At 39.7% G+C, this 21,431-nt stretch overlaps 1 protein-coding gene across 2 annotated transcripts in view; it reads left to right on the forward strand.

Annotated features, from left to right (window-relative positions):
- Positions 1-21,431, forward strand: part of LOC127657562 (nuclear factor of activated T-cells, cytoplasmic 1-like) — a 116,314-nt gene that overhangs the window by 77,092 nt on the left and 17,791 nt on the right. The window contains exon 9 of one of the 2 annotated variants that reach the window (XM_052146419.1): positions 6,574-7,056. The exons of the other annotated variant lie outside the window; for it this stretch is intronic. Within the exon in view, the coding sequence (XP_052002379.1) occupies positions 6,574-7,056 (483 nt within the window). The remainder of the gene's footprint in view (positions 1-6,573; positions 7,057-21,431) is intronic. 2 annotated transcript variants of the gene reach the window in all.

A 21,431-nucleotide genomic window follows, 5' to 3' on the forward strand; every position in this document is an offset into this window, starting at 1 on the left:
CTTCAGTGGAGGCTTCGACCAAGGAGGTTATTGTTCCCCAACACTGCGTGGTCGGAGCTGTCGTCTGGGGAGTCGAACAGGCCGTAAAGGGGGCTCTTTCACACGTTGTCAGACCGCCTCGTGCCCCAGAGGGTACGTTATTTGTTCCCGAGACCGCTCATTCAGCCGTTCTCCAGTGGGGTCATGCCTCTAAATTAGTCGCGCATCCCGGTGTTAGGGGTACCTTGGCCGCTATTCGCCAGAGATTTTGGTGGCCCACTAGAGAACGTGACATTCGTCGGTTCGTAGCATTGTGTCCTGTCTGCGCCCAGACAAAATCAGGCAACTCTCCGCCTGCTGGCCTTCTCAGACCACTTCCCATTCCGTCACGCCCATGGTCGCACATTGCTTTAGATTTCGTTACCGGTCTCCCGTCATCTGCCGGCAACACGGTTATTCTCACTGTGGTCGACCGTTTTTCTAAAGCAGCTCATTTCATTCCTCTTCCTAAACTACCGTCCGCTCGTGAGACCGCCCAAGTAATGGTCGAACACGTATTTAAGATCCATGGTCTTCCTTCAGACATTGTTTCTGACAGAGGGCCTCAGTTCGCTTCTCAGTTCTGGAGGGAATTCTGCCGACTGATTGGGGCATCCCCCAGTCTGTCATCAGGAGTCCATCCTCAGACTAATGGGCAGGCCGAACGAACAAATCAGATTCTCGGACGCATGTTGCGCAGCTTGACTTCACAGAGCCCTGCCTCTTGGTGCGATCAGTTGTCCTGGGCTGAATACGCCCATAATTCTCTGCCGTCGTCCGCTACTGGGTTGTCCCCATTTGAGAGCTGTCTCGGTTACCAACCTCCACTTTTTACATCACAAGACTCTGAGACTTCCGTGCCTTCCGTACAGGCCCATATTCAAAGGTGCAAGCGTACTTGGAGGAGAGTGAGATCGGCTTTATGTCGCACTAGAGCACGAACTTGTAGAGCTGCGAATCGTCGTCGGGTTAGAGCCCCTAGATACGTATGTGGGCAGAAGGTGTGGCTTTCCACTCAAGATCTACCTATACACGAGGGCTCACGTAAGCTTATGCCCTGCTTTGTCGGTCCCTTTGCTATTGTGAAGGTCCTTAGTCCGGCAGCTGTCAAGCTAAGATTATCTCATCAGTTACGCCGGGTACACCCTGTATTTCATGTGTCTCGTATTAAGCCTATCATTCGCGCTCCCACCCGTCCCACCCTTCCTCCTCCACCTCTTGACGAAGAGGCTTCCATTTTCAGAGTTCACAGGCTGCTTGATGTTCGCCCTTGAGGGCGTGGTCACCAGTTCTTGGTGGACTGGGAGGGCTACGGTCCTGAGGAGAGGCGGTGGATCCCGGCCCGGGACGTCCTGGACCGCTCGCTCATCGAGGATTTCTACCGGGCTCGCCAGGCCTCTCCCTCAGGAGCGCCGGGTGGAGCTCGTTGAGGGAGGGGTACTGTCAGGATCTGGGTTGTTTCTCTCTCACTACACACACTCATTCACACACTCATCTCACACACCAGCACACACACACTTACATGTTTGCACTCTGGCATCACCTGTTGATCATCTCAATCAGCGCTCGCGCTGATTTGCAGTGACACCTGTTTCTAGTCTTGTCTGATTACTCTGTCTACTTCTGGTGTTTGCTCTCTCTGTTCTGTGTCGGATTATTGTGTGTGTTACGCGTTGTGTAATGCTCTCTCATCTGTCAGCAGTTACTCACCATGTCTTGTCATGTGTAGCTGCGCTCGTCTTAGTGTATCCTGTTATCTGCTGTGGTGAGTTTCTACAAGGCTTATTCTGCTCAAGCTACTTTCTACAAGGACCAGTACCTTCTGTTCGAGTGAACTTTCTGCTCCACGTTTCCACTCCTGACAAGTATCCTCTGTGTAGCTGTCTTCCTGGGGAGCATCATTTGAGTTCCAGTTCTGTGTTATCCACTACAGACTTCCTTTGTTGTTGACCATTAAAGACTTTGATTTGAGTTACCTTTTGCATTTGGATCCTTTTGTTGCACTCTGACAATATTCTTATATTATCCTCTCAAACATCTAATTAAGGTGCATCCTGTCATGCTTTTTAAGCAGTATTGAAGGAGTCTTTGAAGGACATCTTCATGGGGTGTACTTTCTACCCTTTTCTCCCCAATTTGGCATGCCCAAATCCCAATGTGCCCTAGGTCCTCGCCACAATCCGGTTGGTGGAGGACGAATCTCAGTTGCCTCCGCGTCTGTGACAGTCAATCTTATCACGTGGCTTGTTGAGCGCATTACCGCAGAGCGTGTGTGGAGACTTCACAATATTCTCCACGGCATCCACACACAACTCTCCACATGTCACACCGATAGCGAGAACCACATTATAGCGACTACTGTAACGACGACTCAGGTTGAGTGGGATCCATATGCGGTTTATTACAAGGATAATCACAGTGGAACAGGCAAGGGTCGAGAACCAGGTAAACAGAGTTATAAGTGATAGGCAGAATCGTAATCAGACAGGCAAAAGTTCAGGGCAGGCGGCAGACAGCAATAATAATTTTCCAGGTTAAACAATACAAAGGCAGGCGGCTAACAGACGTAAACGGAGGTACAAGGCAGGGTCGATAACACAGACAAGAATTGCAGGTAATAATAACGCTCAGAAATGCAGCCGGGGCAAACAAGACTTCACAATGAATGAATAAACAAACAGGGTTTAAATAGAGGAAGGTAATAGGCAACAGCTGTAGATGAATCAGACCAGGAGAGTGGGTATATGGGAAATGTAGTCTAAAAGTCAATATTCAGGAGAGCTAGATCTCCGTTGGCCACTTGGGGAGTTTTCACTGATATTTGTGACAACTACAAGGAGGTTAACCAAATGTGCCTCTACCACTCTAGCAACCGGGCCAATTGGTTGCTTAGGAAGCCTGACTGGAATCACTTAGCACTCCCTGGATTCGAACTTGTGACTCCAGGTGTGGTAGTCAGCGTCTTTGCATGCTGAGATACCCAGAACCCCGTTTTCTTAACTGTTGGCTGCAACTCCTCCATTTCAAAACATGTCATGTTTGTTTTGAAAATAAATTTTACCTACATAGACACAATTTATATTTATCCACAAAGCTTATTTCAACCGTTAAGCATAAGCCTTTTGATAAAAAAGTTTTTTAGATTATGTGAAACATAAAGTCAAGTGTGTCCAAACTTTTGACTGGTACTGTACACTCACCTAAAGGATTATTAGGAACACCTGTTCAATTTCTCATTAATGCAATTATCTAATCAACCAATCACATGGCAGTTGCTTCAATGCATTTAGGGGTGTGGTCCTGGTCAAGACAATCTCCTGAACTCCAAACTGAATGTCAGAATGGGAAAGAAAGGTGATTTAAGCAATTTTGAGCGTGGCATGGTTGTTGGTGCCAGACGGGCCGGTCTGAGTATTTCACAATCTGCTCAGTTACTGGGATTTTCACGCACAACCATTTCTAGGGTTTACAAAGAATGGTGTGAAAAGGGAAAAACATCCAGTATGCGGCAGTCCTGTGGGCGAAAATGCCTTGTTGATGCTAGAGGTCAGAGGAGAATGGGCCGACTGATTCAAGCTGATAGAAGAGCAACTTTGCCTGAAATAACCACTCGTTACAACCGAGGTATGCAGCAATGCATTTGTGAAGCCACAACACGCACAACCTTGAGGCGGATGGGCTACAACAGCAGAAGACCCCACCGGGTACCACTCATCTCCACTACAAATAGGAAAAAGAGGCTACAATTTGCAAGAGCTCACCAAAATTGGACAGTTGAAGACTGGAAAAATGTTGCCTGGTCTGATGAGTCTCGATTTCTGTTGAGACATTCAGATGGTAGAGTCAGAATTTGGCGTAAACAGAATGAGAACATGGATCCATCATGCCTTGTTACCACTGTGCAGGCTGGTGGTGGTGGTGTAATGGTGTGGGGGATGTTTTCTTGGCACACTTTAGGCCCCTTAGTGCCAATTGGGCATCGTTTAAATGCCACGGCCTACCTGAGCATTGTTTCTGACCATGTCCATCCCTTTATGGCCACCATGTACCCATCCTCTGATGGCTACTTCCAGCAGGATAATGCACCATGTCAAAAAGCTCGAATCATTTCAAATTGGTTTCTTGAACATGACAATGAGTTCACTGTACTAAAATGGCCCCCAGAGTCACCAAATCTCAACCCAATAGAGCATCTTTGGGATGTGGTGGAACGGGAGCTTCGTGCCCTGGATGTGCATCCCACAAATCTCCATCAACTGCAAGATGCTATCCTATCAATATGGGCCAACATTTCTAAAGAATGCTTTCAGCACCTTGTTGAATCAATGCCACGTAGAATTAAGGCAGTTCTGAAGGCGAAAGGGGGTCAAACACAGTATTAGTATGGTGTTCCTAATAATCCTTTAGGTGAGTGTATATTGACATACACATTCTTTGTTTTAAACACGTGATGTAGTATATAAGTATACAGTATATAAAGATGAATGAATGAATGAATGAGTCATAGTTTTTTTGACACTGCCTCACTTAAACAACAACTTTGTGACACTGTCACAAAAGATTAAAAAAGAAAAAGAAAAACTATACATTGTTGATGGCCCAACAGCTACATTCTGTTGTTTTTATTGAAGAAAAACACTGACTGTGGTTAAAACGGTTAATATTCACACGTTTACATAAAGAACAGTTTTTCTTTCCATCTTTCAATATTTTGAGGTTTAAGGTTACAGCAGCTCTCAGCTGTAAAATTTTGTTTTATAGAATAACTGAAGCTGGGCAAATCCTGGAGCGAAACCCTTTACATCCTCAAAGCCAGCTGAGCTTTTCATCTCTCATGAAGTATCTGTTTTCATTTTCTTCATCGATTCTCTTCTTTTCTTTTCAAGTTGTTTGAGATCACTGAAACACATGCAGATCTCACAATATCACCAGGACCTCTGTCGAAAAAGCATAATTCTAAATGTCAAAAATGACAATAATGGCATAATTTATCCACCCTCCAGATTTCAACCCCATATTACTTTTTTTTTCTTCTTTGGAATGCAAAAGGGGATATTAGATGGAACCTTTGCCTCATTCACCATTGACTTTCAATGTATGGAAAAAAGATGCAATGAAATTGAATGGTGTCATTCTTAAACATTCTGCCTAACATCTCCTTTTGTGTTCCGTGGAGGAAAGGAAGTCATACAGGTTTGGAACAATGTGATAACAATATTAAAAGAAATTTGGGTGAACTATCCCATGAACGTTTTCTGATTAGGCTCAAGACAACAATCCTGCAACATACAGCAGGATCCTAAAGTCTGAGACGCCACTGAAAATCTGCTATTTAAAACCCCATTTAAACCTGGATAAGCTGTACGATTTAGACAAAAAATGGAAGCAAAGAAAATATATTAAATAAATGAAAACGTATGCACTTTTCTAGGTCTCTAATTAAATAAGCACATTTTTGGCATTGAGTATGTTAACTTTAACTTTATATAGAGGAAGTGCCCTTCCTCAAGAACATTAGCCAAGTGCACTACAAGGAAGTCATTTCAGTGTTAATGTAACCTGAGGTCATTTATTTCAAATATTACCTGGTATTTTAAAACCATCAATTGTTTTCATGCACCAGAAGTCTATAGGAAATATTCTGTATACTTATTTTCATGTTTCTTTGTTTTTTAAGAAAACACAGAGATGTAAGTTTAATTTAACAAGACACAAAGAGACAATATTTAAGTGCAAAAGTGTTTTTTCATGATAATTCTTGCAATTCAAAATAAACTGACCATGTTGTATGTGCTCATAGGGTGCACATACTGTAGATTTTTGATTTGCGCCATCAAGTCTGTTCAACTTTGCAGCTTATTCTGGCCAAGAACCGCCCACTTAGTCAGGAAGAGACTATTTTCAACAGTTTCAAAACAACCTTCCTTAGTTCATTTAGTTTTTATGTGCCATTTAGGCCACCAAAAATACCAATAGATCTGGTTATCAACTGGTTACAGGTAAAAATCATTCAAAATATAATGCGCGTTCTCTGTGAAAGGTTGTAGAGTAAACAGAAGAAATTAGAAAATATGTTTTAAAACATGTTCCAAAATGTAGGTCCATCCAAACATAATAAGTACAGATTAGTTCACAGACGTCATGCAGAAAAATACATTGATAAAGTGACGAGTGGTAATATGGATGACCTCTGCATATCGAGTTTTTTCCTAACCAGCTGCGACTGTGACAAGCGACTGATACAATTTCGTTCGCAGATATAAAGCATCTGCCACTGATCACAAGCAAACACGAGATTAAAGAAGTAATCAATTTCATAAAAGAGTCCCAGTGGCTACAATTTCCATTTTGGAGTAATTTCCTTAGAAGTGACGATTTTGCACATGGGATGAAAATGCTGCTTTATTCGCAAATGTTTTTGCGATATTCTGATTTTGGGCCTAAATAAAATGTAGAAGTTGTATTGAAACAGGACTGCTGTTACATTTCTCTCTCTCTCACTTTCTCCTTCACGGACATGCTCTCGTTTTCATTGTGTCCATTTTTTGGTTCCAGCTGCTGTAGTAAAGAGTGAGCCATTTGATAACAGTGAGCTGGTGAGGAAATCGGTGGGATCAGGGCTGTCTTACTGTCTCAAGCAGAGACGGACTGATGCTGGTGTTGAAGGGGAACACGGTCCCAGCATCCACCAGTCCACCCGCTCCAGCACTGAACTACATGATCTGTCTCCTGCATCTTTCACCAAGTGCCTCAACAACCTCACCGACCACTCTTTAAAACACAGCATGAACTCTCTGCCAAACACTTCCACACATGCTGCCCGATCTAACTCTCCCAAGCACGCATGCTACAGCACCCTTCAGCCTCAGGGCAGTTCTGACGTCAGCGACCCTGGTGATCCTCCTCTGTATCGCAGATGTAGTCCTTACCGACCCACTGCTGGTACGGCACAAAACCAGTGCAGCTCCGACAGCCCCCCTGCACTCATCAGCATCAAACGAGAGTCGCAGGAGCTTGACCAGATGTACCTGGATGATGGTGAGTCACCAACACTCCTAACTAATCAACACACTGCTCATTATTTGTAGGTTAATTGAGGTGAACCCAATTCTGAAAAAGCTGGGATAGTATGGAAAATGTTAATAAAACCAAAAAAAGGAGTGATTTGTAAATTCTATTCATCCTGTGCTATATTGAAAGCACTACATCAACAATTTATTTGATGTTTTACCTTGTGAATTTTTTATTTGTTTTTAAATATACACTCACTTCAAATTAGATGATTGCAACATGCTCCAGATAAGTTGAGTAATAAGAGTGTGCAACGTCACTTTTTCTTCTTATAACACTTAATAAGTGTTTGGCCACTGAAGACACAAGTTTGTTAAGTTATTAAGCAATTGTACAGGACCTTCGTTGCATATTTTGCACTTCATAATGCAACACACATTCTCAATTGGAGACTGCTGGAAGGCCAATCTAGCACCGTACTCTCTGTTTATGCAGTCATGCACTTGTAATCCGGTCAGTATGTTGTTTGGCAATGGCCTGCTGGAAAATCCTGGAACGTCCCTTGATAAGACAGCGTCTAGAGTGCAGTATTTATTGCTCCAAAATGTATACATATCTGTCTGCATTAATGGTGCCCTCACAGATTTGCAAGTTACCCATGTCATGGGCAGGGGCGCAACTACCCAGTGTTAGAGGGGTATGCAGCAACAATTCTGGCGCCCCCACACATAAATAAATACGTTTGCCGGACATCATCATGTATGGGCTTCAAATAATAAAGGTTTATTTGAAAGTATATCAGACAGCCACTGTAGGCCTACGGTATATATGTACATATATACTGGACATTTAGTTTTGTGTAGTCTAACTAATATAACTCCTACCTGATGTCATCACTGGTCTCCTCTATACTTGATGCCATTGCCGACATCATGTCTGTCTCTTTTACCCCTTGCCTGTGTTCTTCTCCACTAAGACATTGTCAAACAAACATTATGTAATAGATTTTCCATATTACTTTTTCCATATCAATAATATTAATAAATTAATCTGTTGGTATCAAGTGGCTCCCTCTACACTTCCACCTAATGTTAGACCTACCTGTTGCCTTCCCCTGTCTTTCCTGATCCACCATCCTCACACCTGAAAGAAATGAACTCACTGTTAAAGAAAGCAGCCTAAATTCAATTCTTAAATCAGCCTAGTGATGGCATCATATAAGACAACTATTATGCAGTAAGGTTGTGCTGCTGTTGAAATTACATTAACATTTTGGATTTTAAAAAGTACAAATATGGCACACACACACACACACACACACACACACACACACACACACACACACACACATACACACATATATATATAGATATGTAATTACAGGGTCACATCTCTCTCTCCCTTTAAAGGTCTGTGCTATATATATATATATATATATATATATATATGTATATATATATATATTTTCTTTTTATATATATATACACACACACACACACACACACACACACACATAGCACAGATTTTTAAAGAGAGAGAGATGTGACCCTACCATAGGGTTTAACCAAAATCTAAATGTAAATATCAGCAATGTTATTTTGCATTAAGTTAGCAAACACTTGCCAGTCTGTTAACATTAATATTTGCAAGCCTCCAAGTTTGCTAGCAAATCTATGCATGATTCCATGGTAAACCAGAGATATTGCATTAGTTGTTTTCCAGATTCTTGTCATTTATCGTACATGCTACATTATATTTTTCAGTTTTCAGCTCAGCAACCTCGGTTTTGCATATTCTAAGCTAGCTAGCTACATATTCTGGCTTCTACATTCCCAGTCTTAGCAAACGCTAGCTAGTCTGTTAACATAAATATTTGCAAGCTTCCAAGCACAGACGTCACACTTTAAATCCTACCTGTTGCCTTTCACCATCCACTTATTAAGCTGCTGTCGCATCCCTTGACATGCAATCTCCTTTTCCCTCTTTCTTTTTCTGTTTTTAGCCCCCGACAGCTTTTTTGCTTTATCCATCTTTGAGTTTTAACGACAACTCACTCCTGCTGCTCACTCAGCGCTCGCGTCGCGATATTACACTTCTGTCAAAATAAATTATATGATGGAATCTTATGAGGGTGCCGGCGCCTACTCTAGCCTGTTAGTCCTCTAAAATTTATATAACTTTTTTATATTTAACTTATATAACTTTTATATAAATTTTATATAAATTTATAAAACTTATATAAATTATAATTTTTTTTTTTTTTTTTTTTTTTCCATCGCACATATGCGCCGCATATAGCGCATACCCAATTTTTGCGCCACTGGTCATGGGCACTGTCACACCCCCACACCATGACAGACACTGGCTTTTGGACCTGATGCTCATAACAGCTTTGATGGTCCTTTTTGGCACGGAGTACACAATATCTGTTTTATCCAAAAATGATTTGAAATGTGGACTTGCCATAGCACAAAACGTCTAGGTTACGAATGTAACCTCCGTTCCCCGATGGAGGGAACGAGACCATGTGTCGGAGAAGCGACACTAGGGGTCTCTCTTGAGCCACTGAATATACCTCTGATCTATGAAAAAAGGCCAATGAGAAGTTGTCTGTCAGTATTTGCATACCCCGCCCCCGGACATACGGGTATAAAGGCGAGGCAAATACTAGAGTTCATTCAGAATTTTTCTGAGGAGCCGGAAATGGTCCGGCCACCACAGCGGCTCGGCTCAGCGACGTGGCCGGGAAGGACACAACGTCTCGTTCCCTCCATCGGGGAATGGAGGTTACATTCATAACCTAGACGTTCCCCTTCTGTCGCTCTCTCTACGTTGTGTCGGAGAAGCAACACTAGGGGTCCAATTTAAATCACGCCATGCGCTGAGCCGTGTACGTGGTTTGACACAGGAGCGGGAAGGTGTTTTTTACGTGCCAGACGACCAGCTGTATCAGACTACACGTACCCTTCCCCAATGCCCCACCAAAGTCGTCAGAATCCTTTTGGTTACCCTGACAGGGGAACAAGGCGACGCTTGCCAACCTGGGAACGGGCAAGCCTGGCTGGGCCTCTTTTCTCTTTATGTTTCTCGCATAGAGCAATAGACAGCCGGGGCCCTTACACGCACTGAGGGAAGGGGGTCTTACCCAATTTCCTATTCTTTCAGGGGGAACAGACCCTGCGGAGACCACCCCTACCCAGCTAGGGAGGTAAGGTGGTGAATACATCCATTGACCTGAAGCCCCAAGCGGCTGAGGATTTTGCCTTATTTTACCTGAGAAAGTGGACCACTTTTAAGGCCAGGGACAATCTAATACATACATCAAGAAGTAATGAACTCCCCTTTAAGAAGTCTGACTTGGGTTCTTTTGAAAAGGGTTAGTGAAAACACTTTGTGGATACTGGTGTTAGGATTTAATGCTTTAATTTAAACCTAGAAATAAACATCATTTTTGGGGGATTTTTCAATTCAAGCTTTACTTAAATTGTTATGCTGATCATATAATTTGTAATGGAAAAGTATATTAAATTAGAAAAATGCAAAACAGAAGCATTTTCAGTTGTGATCTCAAACCTTTGGACATATGTGTGTGTGTGTGTGTGTGTGTGTGTGTGTGTGTGTGTGTGTGTGTGTGTGTGTGTTTGTGTGTGTGTGTGTGTGTGTGTGTGTGTGTGTGTGTGTGTGTGTGTGCATTAACTGTTTATATTAAATAATGATCTTTACGAGTCTGTGAAAACACTGTAGCTCTGGTGTGAGGTCATGACGGGAGTGGCAGAATATAAACAGTGGCACACGCGCAAGTCGTAATCAAGGAAGCAGAACAATGGTGAGGGGTTTTAGGAGTCAAAGGTTCTTTTGAGAGTTTAATTTCAGGAATACTGGGATGTTAGAGGCAGGAACCGCGTTTGTTTTCATTGCGTTTCCCTGCAGAGTTGTAGTGCACCACTGTCGTCATCAGGGGAGGCTACGGGTCAGGAGAGACCCAGTGGCTGTGTGCCCACTGATGCCTGCCACGCCCAACCCCCTCCTGCAGTCTGGGACTGTACAACCCCTGTTGTAAAACAGTCATAATATACATATTTGGCTTGCTTGATAAAAAATACAATAAAAATGCTGTTGATGAAAGGTCACTGTTCTTTCTTTGAACATATAAACCAAAAACACATTTAAAGTGATGTTAAAGGAGAAGTGCACCCACAAAAGGAATCTCTGTCTTATATACTCACTCACATATACTCACGTTCCAAACCAATATGACTTTCTGCAGAACACATAAGGAGAAATTTTAAAGGATGTTACCAACTCTGTTTTCTATAAAGCATTCCGTTATATTCTATTAATGGTGAATCACCAAAAAAGCACCCATAATTATCATAAAAGTAGTCCATGCAATTTGTGTGTCATATTTCAAGCCTTTGAAGGAATACAATCACTTTGTATGAAGAACAGCCAGAAATGTATGCCATTATTTACTCTCAAATCGAATCAAATGATATCATTGATTGAATATTTAATTTGGGCCCTGTAAAATTGAGTTGATAAATGATTTGATGTAATTTGAGAGTAAATAGTGACTTAAATTTTGGTCTGTTCATCAAACAATGTGATCATAGGCTTTCAGAAAACTGCTATTTTATGGAAATCAACAATCATGACATTTGGTAAAAATTATTTTCTGAAGAAAAAAATAAAGTCATGTGGGTTTAGAATGACATCAGGGTTAGGAGTAAATAATGGCAGAATTTTCATTATTGGGGGATCTATTCCTTTAGGCGAAAATGTGTGTTTGACTGTCCAGTGGAAGACAGGGAAATGTTCAGAAAATCTGCTTTTATAACCGTCATTATTTTTACAGTTTTGTTTGGTACTGCTTTTAGTGTTAAAGGTTTTGGGTTCAGAAATCCTTAACTTAGTTTTGATCAAATGTAACTATATTTTGAGTTGTGAGAAAGCAAAAAATTATAAACCCCCTCAACGTTATTGTTTGACGCAGTGTGTATGCACACATTGTAGACTATGTTAGAATTAGTCTGCAGAGCTGAAACTCTAGCCTCATACAAAACGCTATGAAACTTTGTTATCTATGGTAAGGTATGATTTTACCTGGTATTTGATACTTGCCACAATACAACATGAAAGTATTCCAGATTTCCAAGGAAGCCCATGTAAAACCAAGTTAACTCATTTCCACATTTCCCTCTACCTAATCTTCTGTCACTTTAGCAATGTGCATCCCCTGCCTCAGCGGCCAAATGCATTCACTCTGTGATTACAGCTGCATTAGGGACGCACAGGAATGCATATTGATTGGTGGAGGCCCTTAAAAGTGCATTTTGCAAAACCTCAATCAGCTTTACTCTCACATCACCTAATATCTGAAAATGTGTCTATGGTGGGCCGCTGGAGTCCCGGTAAGTGTGCGGTAGTAACTGCATACTCTGAAGGCATCTGCTCGCCTGCCATTCAGCTTCCACTCTGCAAACTAAAATGAGATGAAAATTAAATAAATAACATTTGTTGGATGACCGGCTCTTCTTCCACACAAATTAGAGAAAACGATGCCTTGACCTTAGTGGTAATCAGGATAGTTTGTGTGTTATGTAATAAAGTAGCATTCTTAGCTTGTGAAACTTGTATAGTATATAGTGGTATAGTTTTAAATGCTCAATGTTGTCAAGATGTTATCTCACTACCCACCAGCCTTTAAGCTGCTTCGAAACTCTAGCATGCCAAGCTGCAAGCTACAGACAAGCTACTTACATAAAGTAGCTAACTACATTAAAGCTATTTAAATAAGAACATTATTTTCATTTTCTTCTTTTAATAATTATTTTTTTTTTAAATAATTTTAAAGACAGTTACTTAAGTTTTTTTTGCAGTTGGTTCCACTAATGGTTTAAGTGCCCCATCTTTTAATACCGTACCTTGAGTCCTATTATGACTGGTTCACTAGCAATACAGGCGGATATAAGCCCAACACATAATCCGCAGTGAAATATGACACACACATATAATACAATCCATAGTGAAACGGTTGTGATAGATTCCCCAAAACAGCAATCGAAGCACAGTCGAGTCAAAGATTTCTCAGAGACGCAAAGTTCTGATTCCAAAAATAGACTTTTATTACAGAGTAACAATGCCGAGGTATAATATAAAATGACACTTTAGAACATGCATATTTTTTGATTATTCAATTATCAAAATGGATTAACTGAATGATTAAATGAAAATATTCCATAAAACTTGTCGCACACACATAATCCTGCACAGACGCAATCAGGAAAAGTTCAAACGCAACCATTCTTTCCTGATATTGGGGTTCTTAAACAGGCCAAAGTAGAGATGCTGGTCTTCACAGGTGTGACAGCTCACATCTTCTGTGTCTGTTTACACACAGGACGGTACGTGGTTCTCGCAGCCAGCGGCAGCAGTGGATGGAGCAGAAGTAGATGAACTTGTTCCGCTCTTAAAATATTGCCGGAAAAGATGTCCTCTAGTGCATGTCTACATAGACTCAAGAACGCATCCAGGATGTATATACACTCAAAACACAGTGCTAGGCACATGACAACAGTCAAAGATGTCTCTCTAGTGAATGTTTATATAGATAAATAATTACAATATTCCAGAGGGGCACAAGAAGCTGTCCTATGTAAGTCCCCTTTGGTGTTCAGGAATAGTAGGCCTATATGTCCTGCTCTATCCTTTTCACCTTTTGACTGTCAAAGTAACCATCGATGGCTTGCTGTGGAGGTGGTCATGCATTAATGAAGGCCCCCATGTGAATTAAAAAAAATGACTTCTGAAATGTACAGTATTCTTTTAATAGTACAATGAACTTTTTACAAAATGTTATTCCTCGTGACATGAGCCATTTGATTTCTAATCTTCTGGACATGGCATCTCTCTGATACGGACACGACAGTTAAAAGTGGCACTTACTGTTCATGATGAGGGAAAACCTCTGAGACATTGGTATGTCATCCATTAAGGCTGTGATTTAAGAATGAAATTGACACCCATTAAACACACCCATGTGTGGGGCACACGCTAAGCAGTGCAGCAATATTAGATGATGTTTATCATATTACTAGGACTTTCAACTGATTACATTTTTTTTATCAAATTAATTAAATGATGTGAAGATTAATTAATCAAATTAATCACATACCAATATTTACAGAGAAAGGCCCCCAAATTAAGGTAATTTAGAATAATTAAAATAATTATAAATCTAATATATAGGGCTAATAAATATAAATATTGTTTGTTTGTTTTTTCCATATCATTAAACATAAACTAGTGTTGGCCTACATCTGTCTGCTATATTTAATTATTGGTCTATGTACTCATGCATCAGACTTTTGGACCTCACTTTAGTTGCGGAATAGTTTTCAGTGCCTCTAGTCATGAGCACAGTGTTTTTAGGATGCTGTGTCAAATTAAACATGTTTTAAAAGTTTGAAAAACGCATCTCGAGATTCCTGCATTCTGTTGTTCTCGGTCCAGCTGTCATTGAGCGTAAGAGCATGTCATCTGTGGAAGGCTGTATGATGCCTGCTCGTTGGATTGACGAGGCGTGAGGCCTGTACAGCTGGAGCGCTGGCTGCCCTCTACTATATCAAGGTGGTAATCAAGCTTGAATTGCTCTGATGGATGGAACAATAATTATTATGGAATTTAGGTTGGAGGCATAATTAATTGCTTGATTGATTGTGCATATAATTAACCACACTAAATTAGCATGTTAAATCGACAGCCCTACATGTTAAAATTCCAAAATTCTCAGTAATACAGGGCTGAAGAACATTGCTGTCTTTTCCGTTTTACCTGTAGCACTTCACAATTGATTTATTGACGTCATTGCATGACTTGGAGTATGCATCACTTCTGATGTTGTGTTTTGTAATGTGATGGTTAATCTAAGCTCTAAGACTCAACATACTTGCTATTAGGGCTGCAACTAACGATTATTAGAATGATTATTCGACTATTCGGGCGAGTTTTGTAACTATTAATCATTAGCTATTAACCGACTATTTAGCTTGTGCCTTGACTTAAGAGGTTGTATTAAAATACCTCTAAATGACATTCACTGAATTAAAGGGAAAAAAAATACTTTTTATTAAGTTTAATTCAGTAAAAAATTCACTGCAAAAAAAAAATATTTTTTTTGTCTGGTTTTCCATTATAATTGTCTAGAAATCCTAAAAACGATAAATTTACTTGAGAAGCAACATACAGTATAAGATATTTAGACTTGCTTTAAGAGAATATATCTTAAATATAAGTGTATTTTGTATATACGTGTATTTTTTCACTTATTTTCACTTTATTTTTCAGGTTATACTTCTGCGAGTGCAGTAAAGACAAAATATACTTCTATTCATGATCTATTCTCTAAAAGCAAGTCTAAATATCTCTCTAAAACACCTCTCTCACTTTTTTGTTCACTTCAATCCATCTTTAACTCACAAAAAATCGAAATCCCTCTTATTAATTTTCTTCACAATAAGAAATGCACATTGACACATATATTATGATATGAATTTGCAAGCCATCATGTTATAATCTAGCTGCATTAAGCGTGCGCGCTCAAGGGATGAGCGTTCCCGTGACTGTCCAGTCTCTCCCCCTTAGATTGGGACAATCTTATAGAAGAGGCGCTGACCACACAGAGAAATGCCCGTTTCGGAGTTTGTAGTTATTTCATGATCTGCTTCCATATTATAAAGCTATAACGCATTCAATATAACTGCATTAAAGATAAAACACCAGGGTGTTTCCTTTAAAGATGCTCGACATGTTTTGCTTCAGTTGAAAGGCAGCTCTTGCTCCAATTATTCCACAACGACAGTGCTTCTGTATTTACTTAATTAGTATTTTTGCATTATAATTCTCACATACAGGTGAAACTCGAAAAATTAGAATATCGTGCAAAAGTTCATTAATTTCAGTAATTCAACTTAAAAGGTGAAACTAATATATTATATAGACTCATTAAAAGCAAAGTAAGATATTTCAAGCCTTTATTTGATATAATTTTGATGATTATGGCTTACAGCTTATGAAAACCCCAAATTCAGAATCTCAGAAAATTAGAATATTACATGAAATCAATAAAAAAAAGGATTTTAAATACAGAAATGTCGGCCCTTTGAAAAGTATAATCATGCATATGTACTCAGTACTTGGTTTGGGCCCCTTTTGCATTAATTACTGCCTCAATGCGGCGTGGCATGGATGCTATCAGCCTGTGGCACTGCTGAGGTGTTATGGAAGACCAAGATGCTTCAATAGCGGCCTTCAGCTCTTCTGGATTGTTTGGTCTCATGTCTCTCATCTTTCTCTTGGCAATGCCCCATAGATTCTCTATGGGGTTCAGGTCAGGTGAGTTTGCTGGCCAATCAAGCACAGTAATACCATGGTCATTGAACCAGGTTTTGGTACTTTTGGCAGTGTGGGCAGGTGCCAAGTCCTGCTGGAAAATGAAGTCAGCATCTCCATAAAGCTTGTCTGCTGAAGGAAGCATGAAGTGCTCTAAAATGTCCCGGTAGACGGCTGCGTTGACTCTGGACTTAATAAAGCACAGTGGACCAACAACAGCCGATGACATGGCTCCCCAAACCAACACAGACTGTGGAAACTTCACACTGGACTTCAAGCATCTTGGATTGTGTGCCTCTCCATTCTTCCTCCAGGCTCTAGGACCTTGGTTTCCAAATGAGATGCAAAATTTGCTCTCATCAGAAAAGAGGACTTTGGACCACTGAGCAACAGACCAGTTCTTTTTTTCTTTAGCCCAGGTAAGACGTTTGACATTTGAAGCCCATGTCCAGGACCCGTCTGTGTGTGGTGGCTCTTGATGCAGTAACTCCAGCCTCAGTCCACTCCTTGTGAAGCTCCCCACACATTTGAATGGCCTTTTCCTGACAATCCTCTCCAGGCTACGGTCATCCCTGCTGCTTGTGCACCTTTTTCTTCTACACTTTTCCCTTCCACTTAACTTTCTATTAATGTGCTTTGATACAGCACTTTGAGAACATCCAACTTCTTTTGCAATTACCTTTTGAGGCTTTCCCTCCTTGTGGAGGGTGTCAATGATGGTTTTCTGCACAACTGTCAGGTCAGCAGTCTTCCCCATGATTGTGAATTCAACTGAACCAGACTGAGAGACCATTTAAAGGCTCAGGAACCCTTTGCAGGTGTTTAGCTGATTAGAGTGTGACACTTTGAGCCTACAATACTGAACCTTTTCACAATATTCTAATTTTCTGAGATTCTGAATTTGGGGTTTTCATAAGCTGTAAGCCATAATCATCAAAATTATATCAAATAAAGGCTTGAAGTATCTTACTTTGCTTGTAATGAGTCTATATAATATATTAGTTTCACCTTTTAAGTTGAATTACTGAAATTAATGAACTTTTGCACGATATTCTAATTTTTCGAGTTTCACCTGTACTTTGTGATGTACATCAGCTGAAGCTGTTTGGAAAGTTTAGAGTGCATCTGTGATCTGTGTGATTCTTCCTCTCATCAGTCAGTCGTGAGCTGCAGTGCTGCTCTTGCATGTCATCATTAGAGATTCACATGATCTCATGTTACGTAAAATGAGATCAAACGACTATTCAACAATGGAATTTTTTTTCGATTAAAACAGAGACATAAAACTCTTGCAATGTCTCGTTAAGTAGCCCATCAATTTAGAACAGTGATTAATACTGGACAGAACTACCTGTGCAGTAATGCTTGCATTCCAGCCAAACAGAATCGAGTATTCTAATAGTATAATATCCATTAATGATTGCCTTTATAAACCCTTAACTAAGGGAACCGTACACTCTGAAAGGACTGACTTCCATGTGGTTTTGCCTCACTGATTTCAAGTTATGGGTAGATGGGTAGATATGTAGTCTTTTTCCTCAGGACGGGTGGTAGTATTATACAGTTTTGAAATGATGTGTATTCAGTAAATACAATAATCTGGCTCTTCTGTTCGGGGAACAGTGAGGTTTGTTCCGGTGTGGAGAATCGACCACTAGAACCTCTTAAAGGAGCTGCAGACAACAGGAGAAGTGGCTTTTACTTCACACAACTTTCACCCCTGTGGCTTTCTGGGAAGGAATAGAGCTCAGCATAACGGCCAATCAATCAGGAAGTGGTGGCTCCCTGTCAAGACTAGAGTAGCGTGCTGGATCTTGGTTTATTGACAGGAAGAAGAAAGGAGACATGCTCTGTTTATTATTTATGTCCAGTGATGTGATGATTAATGTTGAGACATGCGTTTGATTTGTAACAACTGAAACTCTGTATGATCTCATTGTGTAATACTCTATATATCGCACAGTAGGGCTGTCACGATTCTGAAATTTGGCTAACAATTAATTGTCAAACTAATAGTTGTGATTCTGATGATAAAAAATTTATAGATTTACATATAATGTAACAATAACTTTTATTGCACCAATAATTTGAAATGAAATATGTCATATGCAGACAGATAAGGCCCATGTTTAACTCATGCAGAGTCACAGTTCTATCTATTCATAGTGTATAAAGGCGGTTAAGTTCCCTATTAATTTTCAATGGGAGAGGCGACAGAATGGATGTTTTAGGTTGCTTTTTGAAGCTGCCACGTGTCATTGACCAATCATAGGTAACTTTATTCAACTTTATTAACTGGTTAGTTCCCCGTCAGAACAGTGTGAAATCACTCTGTTTTTAGTTTACAGATTTACCGTAGGTCTTCTAAAAATCTGTAAACCAAGAACACAAATAATTAGGCTGAATATACCATCTATTTAACCTTCCAATAGCTATATCACAGGTTTCACCTAAATGTATTTTTGTGTGTATTTATTGCTAACTGCATAGAAAGTTATTGTTTACTAAATGATTTACATGTATTTGCATTTACGCCATCTTTGACACAAATTAAACAGGTATGCAATGATGATTTGTGAGTTTTCACTGCAAAACAACAAAAAAACGCTGCATATTACATCACAATATTTGAGAAAAGCAGCTGCAAATTCAGTAATTTTGGGCCGTAATTATCAGGAAAAAGTGCTGCGAAATCCTGGTGGGACTGATTGGGGGAACTCATCTTATTGACTTTTATAGAAAAGCGCTATACAAATAAAAATGACTTGGCCTGATTGTTTTTATATAAAGCTAATTAGAATAACTATAGACTAATCCTAACAACAACAAAAAAAATTATATTTATATAATTTAACTTATGGTTAGATAATATTTCTACATGAGGACATCCAAAACATGTCTCCAAAGGGAGCTTCAGTCTGAGTTAGCACATTTCTGAGGACAAATTTGTCCCCAAATTATAATCAAGTACACACACACACACACACACACACACACACACACACACACACACACACACACACACACACACACACAGATGCCTCATGCTCTTGTGGGACAGACAGGAAGTGATGTGGTGATACTAGACAGAGAGCTGCAGGAACACAGCACCAGAGATGAAGCCTTTTCATATTCAGCCAATGGAAGAAAAAAATATTAAGACACTAGTTTTTTTTTTTTTGATTTGCAGTTAAATGTATATTCTGATGCCAATTAGTGTTTGTGTGTGGCTCATGTAGATGATGGTGTCTGCAAAGTTTACTTACTCAACCCTCATTCATTGACCTCTCACACATTATTGAAACACAAGCTAATTGAGCCATCATTCAAGTGGACTTCAAGGTTTCCTTTTCCTTTTGTAATTTACATTCTGTATGTTAAAAAGTGCTTTAGTCATTTGAGAGAACTGATAGAATTATTTCTTCTCATCTTTAACTCACGTTTCTTTAATTTCTCATCTGTCGCTGGCAAGCAAAACAAACTTGTGGGTTTTGAACTTTAACATCCCAGCTTGGGGGGTTGTCTGGGCAACCACCACTGTGTTTTTGTGTGTGTGTGTGTGTGTGTGTGTGTGTGTGTGTGTGTGTGTGTGTGTGTGTGTGTGTGTGTGTGTGTGTGTGTGTGTGTCCTGTGTGCCAGACACTATTCAGGTCACTAAGAACACTTTTGAAATCTAAGGCGCTGTGTAGGCGGCTGCAAATAGTCTATTAAGCATTTCTGCTGAAACCAAGCACAGATTTGATATTGTGTGGAAACAGTAAGTGTAATATACCAGGAAATTCAATTGTCTTCTTCTACAGCATTAAACAGCTTCCTCAACCAAATCAATTTCAAGACTAGTTTGAACAAGGTTAAATTATATTGATAGATAGTGAACAGAGAATATCTTGTGCAGCAATTATTTTAATTTTTTTATCATTGCAACAATATTGCACTCATATAATACCGAACGTACAGTATGAACGTACATCCTATTACTGATAGGATTTGAAGGATTAACATCATCAGCTTCCCTCCAACTATACCACTGACAAAAAGTGCCTTTTGATGCTATATTTGAAATCCTCCATGCATGTGTTGTAGTATCAACTTGCATGGCAGACCAAAGCCCAGTAGATCCTAAAACTTTGGGTGAACTGGGATCTTATCATTTACTCATCCCCATGCTGTCTCAAACTCTTATGACTTTCTTTCGTCTGTATTATGCAAAAATATTCTGAAGAATCTCTGAAGTGTTTTTGTACATACAATGCAAGTCAATGTGTTCCAAAATGTCAAGCTCCAAAAAGGAGATAAATTCAGCAGAGAGGTAATGCATAATCTTCTGAAGGGATATGATCGCTTTGGGTAAGACCAAAATGTAAGTCATCATGATACTTATACTTAAAAATACTTGTCTCATAGCATTAACAGAATTACTCTTGAATTACAAAGATTACATTACATAAAAACTTCTCCAGAAAACAACAGATTAAAACATTAACCACTGTGAACTAATAAATGTTAGTTCCATATCCACCATATCATCTTTCCTAGATTTTTAGATACAGCAACAGCTGAATTACTACTGATAATTTAATGGATTACCAATAGCTTTTTTAGAAATAAATGCTACAAATGTGGACACATTTTAGTATCCATCTAAAATTATGTTTGATTTTAAGAAACTAACTTTCTAATCATAAAAATATAAGTCTTTTGTAGCCAAAAGTTTCCTATAGAACGCAATGGGATTACTGACTGCGTCACCTAACAGATTCCGAAGTGTGCTGTTGTTGTCTGTAAATATACGTGCAGGGCTCTTGCACAAACAGCAATATTTAACAGTATATCAAAATGAAAATGTTGCATTACTTATTCTTGAAATTTTTAAATTGCTCAAACTTTGGAATAGTAAAAATAAACTACAATAATGTAACTCACTGTATAATTTTTACAGTGCATTCATCTTCAACTAGTTGAACCCTGCCTTTCCTTTTTCTTTTCTTTCCTTTTTTTAGTTTTTAAATGTT

Source organism: Xyrauchen texanus, chromosome 17 (genome assembly GCF_025860055.1).
Source record: "Xyrauchen texanus isolate HMW12.3.18 chromosome 17, RBS_HiC_50CHRs, whole genome shotgun sequence".
NCBI classification, from domain to species: domain Eukaryota; kingdom Metazoa; phylum Chordata; class Actinopteri; order Cypriniformes; family Catostomidae; genus Xyrauchen; species Xyrauchen texanus.